Source organism: Lipotes vexillifer, unplaced genomic scaffold, assembly GCF_000442215.2.
Source record: "Lipotes vexillifer unplaced genomic scaffold, Lipotes_vexillifer_v1.1 scaffold371, whole genome shotgun sequence".
Classification (NCBI taxonomy): Eukaryota; Metazoa; Chordata; class Mammalia; order Artiodactyla; family Lipotidae; genus Lipotes; species Lipotes vexillifer.
In genome coordinates this window covers 4,319,427-4,326,327 of record NW_006786304.1, presented here as the reverse complement: position 1 = coordinate 4,326,327, position 6,901 = coordinate 4,319,427, and the positions used below count along the sequence as shown (strand labels likewise).

The 6,901-nt window shown below is 49.7% G+C and overlaps 1 protein-coding gene across 1 annotated transcript in view; it reads right to left on the bottom strand.

Moving 5' to 3' along the window:
- The window catches only part of BLVRB (biliverdin reductase B), a 15,552-nt gene continuing 8,651 nt past the window's right edge, over positions 1–6,901 (bottom strand). The window contains exons 3-5 of the mRNA XM_007458643.1: positions 6,746–6,835; positions 5,319–5,447; positions 1–262 (exon numbers count right to left, since the gene is read on the bottom strand). Of these exons, the coding sequence (XP_007458705.1) occupies positions 105–262; positions 5,319–5,447; positions 6,746–6,835 (377 nt within the window). The 3' untranslated portion in view covers positions 1–104. The remainder of the gene's footprint in view (positions 263–5,318; positions 5,448–6,745; positions 6,836–6,901) is intronic.

The window sequence follows — 6,901 nt, the reverse complement described above, 5'->3', positions numbered from 1 at the left end:
GTGGGTGCCCTAAAATAACTTGAAGCTCTTGGCTCAAGGTTTATTGCTCCCTTCCTTTGTTCTCTATTTCCTGGGATGCTGTCCTCCTGGACGGGGCCACAGCCCTAGTCGTACTGATGGGAGGGGTAGGTGCTGTGCCCATTGTATTCATCAGTGGTGAGGCAGCGCAGCATGAAGTGGCCCAGGTCGTGTTTGGAGATGACCCTCGAGGGCCCTCGTCCATCCAGGGTCACTGAGTAGGCCCCAGTCAGCGGTTGGTCTCCTGCAAGGTAAAGACAAAGGGACTGGGTACATCAGATGTCCCTTCCCCTCCTGCAACCAACATGTGATCACTTCAGCGATCATCCCAGGGTGTCTACAGTGCGCCCAGCCCAGATGGTATAAGATGGTATAACAGCCAACAATGTATGAAACCCTTCCCATGTGCAGGGCACTAACCTGTACCCTTTACTTCATTCACTTGCTAAGTGAGTTTTCTTTTCTTTTTTTTTTTTTTTGGCGCGGCATGCAGAACTTCCCTGACCAGGGATCAGACCCTTGCCCCCTGCAGTGGAAGCGCGGAGTCTTAACCACTGAACCACCAGGGAAGTCCCATTCGCCAAATTCTTATTGATGACTTATTATACGTCAGGTGCTGGGCACACTGAAAGGGACAAAACAGATATGAATCCCTGCCCTCAGTATTCAGACAGTCACTAGGAAAAGGCAAATAATAAGAAAGTAAAATAGACAATATGTTAGATGGTGAGAAATAAAGAAGAGAATGGGCTAGGAACTATTATTAATTCTAATTTACAAGTGGGCAAATTGAGTCTTGGAGAGAGGAAGTTATATCCCATGGTTGCAGAGGGTGACTTCACAGTGGCAAAGGCTACATTTGCTCTGTGCACCCCTCGCTCTCCCCCACCGTGACCTGGCTGTTACCAGGGCATCTAGCACCTGTATTCTGACAGTGACCAACTTAACTTAGGGATCAAATGCAGCATATCAGCGCAGAGACAACCTGGAATCACGTGCAATAAGAAACACACAGGGCTGCCCTGGTGGCACAGTGGTTGACAGTCCGCCTGCCGATGCAGGGGACACGGGTTCGTGCCCCGGTCCGGGAAGATCCCACATGCCGCAGAGCGGCTGGGCCCGTGAGCCATGGCCGCTGAGCCTGTGCGTCCGGAGCCTGTGCTCCGCAACGGGAGAGGCCACAACAGTGAGAGGCCTGCTCTCACCCTCACCCATATGGCAATCCTGCCAAATTTTTTTTTTTTTTCACGGTACGTGGGCCTCTCACTGTTGTGGCCTCTCCTGTTGTGGAGCACAGGCTCCGGACGCGCAGGCTCAGCGGCCATGGCTCACGGGCCCAGCCGCTCTGCGGCATGTGGGATCTTCCCGGACCGGGGCACGAACCCGTGTCCCCTGCATCGGCAGGCGGACTCTCAACCACTGCGCCTCCAGGGAAGGCCCTGCCAAAAATTTTTAATCTGAGTCTGTAAGAAAATAACTAAAGAAATCCAGAACGTGGGATATTTTAAAAGACACCTGGGATAACAAAGTCCTACTGTATAGCACAGGGGACTACAGTCAATGTCCTGGGATAAACCATAATGGAAAAGAATATTAGAAAGACTGTATATATATGTTAAAACAAAAACAAAAACAAAAACAAAAACACCAGGCCTGTTATGTTTCATGTTATGAAAAACATTAAAAAAAAGAAAAAAAGGATATGGAGGATTGTTCCAGGTTAAATATGACATAGTGACTAAACACAACACACGATCCTGGAGTGGATCCTGATTTTGAGGGGAGGGGAGGTTGTAACATATTTTTTGGCAGTTGGGGAAACCTGAATATGGGCTGGATACTAAATGATGTGGTAGAGTTAATGTCAGTTCCCTTGGTGCGATAACAGTACTGTGGTTCGTATCCAAATATTCCTTCTTGGAAGATGCCTATCAAGAGGTTCTAGGAGTAGAGTGTGCCGATGTCTGCAACCTACTTTCAAATGGTTCAGCCAAAAGAAAAAGAGAGAAAGACAAAGAAAAATATAAAAAGTATAAAAAATATATAAAAATACACACTTATTTAAAAAATATATATACATTACATATGTATTCACATATATACACATACACATTAGATGCATGCATAGATAGATAGATAGATAGTTAGATAGACAGGGAAAGCAAAAAGGCTGAAATGTTAACAAGTGAACCTAGATGAAGGGTTTATGGGTATTCACAAACCTTTAATTTCTTTAACTTTTCTGGAGGTTTCAAAGTTTTCATACACGTACAAAAAAGGACTGGGACTTCCCTCGTGGTCCAGTGGTAAAGAATCCGTCTTCCAATGCAGGGGACACGAGTTCCATCCCTGGTCGGGGAACTAAGATCCCACATGCCGCAGCGCAACTAAGCCTGCGCGCCACAACTACTGAGTTCTCGCGCCTCAACGAGAGACCCTGCGTGCTGCAAACTACAGAGCCCACGCGCCCTGGAGCCTGCGCGCCACAACTAGAGAAGAGAAAAAAACCGCAGGCCACAACTAGAGAGCAGCCCATGCAGACCACGTGCCAGAATGAAAAAGACCCCGCGTGCCTCAACAAAGATCCCGTGTGCTGCAACTAAGACCCGACAAAGCCAAAAAAAAAATAAGGAAAATAAATAAATAAAATAAATATTCAAAAAAAGAAGAACTAAAAAAAAAACAACTTTGTGTTAAATAATTTTTAGGCATGATCTCTCTGGATATTCACTTCAAACCTGGGAGGTCAAGAAGTAATATCACGAACCCCATTTACAGATGAGGAAACTGACGCTCAGAGGCCACGGGCCTTAAGTCCACAAAGTGCTGGGGCTGGGACTTTGCCCGGCTTCTCCGCCATGCCGCTTCACCACTGATTCAGAGCTTAGGATTCTCGTCTCAACAAGAATCCTGGATTGAACCTCAACATTGAGCTTACCTGAACCTCTGTAAGGTGTGCACGGCTCGTCTTTCTCCAAGCAGAAGGCAGAGGGCACAGCAGAAGTGCTCATATCCAGCAGGCAGGCAAATGTGAAGGAGATACAAGTGCCTGGCTCGGGCATCCGCACTGCGGTTGCCTCATCCCAGAATGTCCTCCCTTCCCCCAGACACTCACCTGATTCCTCCTGAGGGGCATCCGCACTGCGGTTCCCTCATCCCAGAATGTCCTCCCTTCCCCCACTCACCTGATTCCCCCTGAGGGGCATCCGCATTGCGGTTCCCTCATCCCAGAATGTCCTCCTTTCCCCCAGACACTCACCTGATTCCCCCTGAGGGGAATCGTGGCCGGGCACACACTTCCTATGCAAGAGACATCATTTAGAATGATGAATTTAGAAATTCAGATTTCCCCAACTGCCAAAAAACATCTTCTGACCTCCCCCTCCCCTCAAAATCAGGATCCAGTTCAGTCGCCATGTCACCTTTAACCTGTAACAATCTTTTTTTTTTTAATGTTTTTCATAGCACGAAACATAACAGGTCTGCTGTCTTTTTTTTTAAACATATATATATATATATATATATATATATATATACACATTCTTTTCTAATATTCTTTTCCATTATGGTTTAGCCCAGGACATTGAATGTAGTCCCCTGAGGGGGGGAATCAGGTGAGTATCTGGGGGAAGGGCCATCTCCTTAGCGAGCCTCTGCTTATAGCTGAGGCTTACTCTCTTCACCGAGTTTTTTTTTTTGGCTGCATTGGGTCTTTGTTGCTGAGCACGGGCTTTCTCTAGTTGTGATGAGTGGGCTTCTCATTGTGGTGGCTTCTCTTGTGGAGCATGGGCTCTAGGCATGCGGGCTTCAGTAGTTGTGGTGCGTGGGCTCAGTAGTTGTGGTGCAGGGGCTTAGTTGTTCCGCGGCTGGTCCGCGGCATGTGGGATCTTTCCCAGATCAGGGATCGAACCCGTGTCCCCTGCATTGGCAGGCGGATTCTTAACCACTGAGCCACCAGGGAAGTTCCTTCACTGAACTTTATGGTTTCTTCATTCAGCGTAGCACGACCCAACAGTAATATAGATCATCTATTTCGTTTGTCTCCTCCGCTAGAAATGTAAGCCTCATGAGAGCAGAGACTACATCATTGGTACTTGTAATCGTGGCCAGGCACACACTTCCTATGCAAGAGACATTTGTAAATGCATCTCTCCCTCGGTCTGACTCTCTCTCAATGTGTATTCCAGACCTGGGAGGGGAAAAGAGGGTGTGGTTCCCTCCACAGCACCACCTGGAGGTGAGGCATCTTCTCCGGTATTAGCTTACGGGACAAATATTTACTGAGCACCCACTACATGCCAAGCCCTGTTCTAGGCACTAGGAACACAGCTATAATCAAAACAAGACAAAAATCTGTGCTTCAAACAAAACTTCAGACTTCAAAATTCTAGTGTGGGAGACACGCGCTAAGTAAGATAAAGAAAGAAACGAGGGACTTTCCTGGTGGTCCAGTGGTTAGGACTCCACGTTTCCACAGCAGGGGGCATGGGTTCAATTCCTGATCAGGGAACTAAGATCCTGCATGCTGTATGGTGTGGCCAAATAAATGAATAAATAAATGGGTTTAAAACAAGAAAGAAAGAAAGAGACGACATGAAGCATAATACCCTGTCCCTTGAATGTGGGGCAGCCCCAGTATAACTTGCTTCTTTTTTTAAAATATTTATTTACTTCTGTATTTCTGTATTTATTTTACTTGGCTGCACCAAGTCTTAGTTGAGGGATGTGGGATCTTTTTAGTTGCGGCATGCATGTGGGATCTAGTTCCCTGACCAGGGATCGAACCCAGGCCCCCTGCATTGGGAGCATGGAGTCTTAACCACTGGACCACCGGGGAAGTCCCATAACTTGCTTCTAATAAAGAGAATACAGCGGAAGCAGCCCTGAGAGATCTGACGCTAGGCAAGGCAGCATGCAGGTGTTCCAGGGACAGACAGTCTGCACCTACCACGAGCCTTGTCGTGGCTCCCTTCCACACAATTCTATTGCCAGCTACTGAGCAACGGCATGCGAGACGCCAGCAAGAAGTGCCCCCAGAGCCTAGTCAGCTCCCAGTACTGAGAGAGTCATCATAAATGAGGGTTTTTGTTTTACGTTTTAAAATTTTGGATAGTTTGTACAACAGAGATAATTGAAAAGTATGTTAGAAAGGAGATACAAATTAAGCAGGAAAGAGCATAGACAGTGTGGGAGGAAGGTTTGCAATTTGCAACTGGCCAGGGAAGGCCCAGTGAATGTCGACAGAGGACAGGAGGGGGCAGGCTGGTGGTAACCCTGCAGCTGGGTCCCCACCCACTCACCTATGTGTGGTGGCATCACAGCCACATACTTCAGGCCCGACTGCTGCAGTATCTTGTGCATCCGGATATGGTCATCAGTCACATCCTGCAGTCTTGGGGGCACCTTGGACGGGTCCCACAGGAGGAAGGCTGGGGGGGACACAGGGCAGGGTCAGCCAAGGCTTGAGGACAGCCTGGCCAGGCCCATAGCCCGCAGGTCTCCTGCCAGGACCAACCCCTACGAGGGCTCACTACTGCCCTCCAGTTTCTCCAGGCTTCTCACCCTGCCTGCTCCTGTCCACTGTTACCACCTGCCTAGACCATGGCAGCAGCCTCCTCCCTGGTCTCCCTGCCCCTGCCCCCCACATTCTGTTCCCCCAGCACAGCCAGAGGGGTCAGACTCATCTGTGACCGATCTCACTCAGGGTAAAAGCAAAGGCCCCATCAGGTTCACGAGGCCCCACCCGACCTCACCACCCAACACTCTCCCCTTCACTCGCTCTGCTGCAGCCACACTCCCTCCCACCTCAAAGCCTTTGTAAATGCTGATCCCTCTGCCTGGAGTCCCCTTATCCTCCCACTGCTCCCTCAAGTCACTTCCCTTCCCTGGGAGACAATGTGTGACGGAGCAAAGGTGAGGAGTGTGGACCATGGAGACAGTCCGGTTCCACACCCCAGCTCTGCCAGCCACAGGCTGTGTGATCTCGGGTAAGGTGATGGGCCTCTCTGTGCCTCCACTACCTTAGCTAGGAAGCAATAAGAACAGCTACTATTCACTGAGCACCTACTATGTTCCACTGTGAATATAAGTACTACTCAAAGGAGTTTTGAGAGGATTAAGTGGCATTCATCTGTAAGGCACTCAGATGGTGCCGAGCACACAATAAGAGCTCAATAAATGCTGTTAGCATTAACTGCTCCTGTTACACACCCTGCAGCCTTCCTTTCAGATTATTCCGGGCAACCATTTGTTTAATACCATCTCCTCATAAATTGGGAGCTCTGTGAGGGTAAAGACCTGGCCTACGTATACACAGCTCTGTCATTTCCTCTACGATGCTCTCTCCCTGACCCTTTTTCAGGATGACTCAGGACCCCTCTGGGCCCCCAGAGTCCTCTAGGCTTCCCCTATCCCGGCTCTGATCCCTCCGCCCATGCCCTGGCCTTGACCTCTCTGCCTGTGCTTCCCCCAACCCTGGCCCTGACTGGTCACTGTTTGATGATGGCTCTGTTGCCACTTCCCTCCTCCTTGTGAGAACCACGGCGCAGGGCCCAGGGCTGTATTGTGTCTCTGGCCTCATCCAGCAAGGTTCAGGCACTCAGATGGTGCTCAATAAATACTCAGTAACTTGGAGTGGCTCTAATGCCGCCTTGTAGGAGCCCCTGGGCTGCCCGTCCAGTACCTATCCCCCACTCTTCAGTCCCACCCCTATGACCCCGCCACCCACCCGAGGTGCAGGCCACGACCTTGTCCACGCCGTGGGCCTTCATGGCCGCCACAATGTTCTGGGCACCCTTGGACATCACTGTGGTAGGACCTTAGAGGAGACAGAGAGTGGCTGTCACTGGTGGGCGGCGGCGGCGGTGGCGGCGGGGGGTGGGGC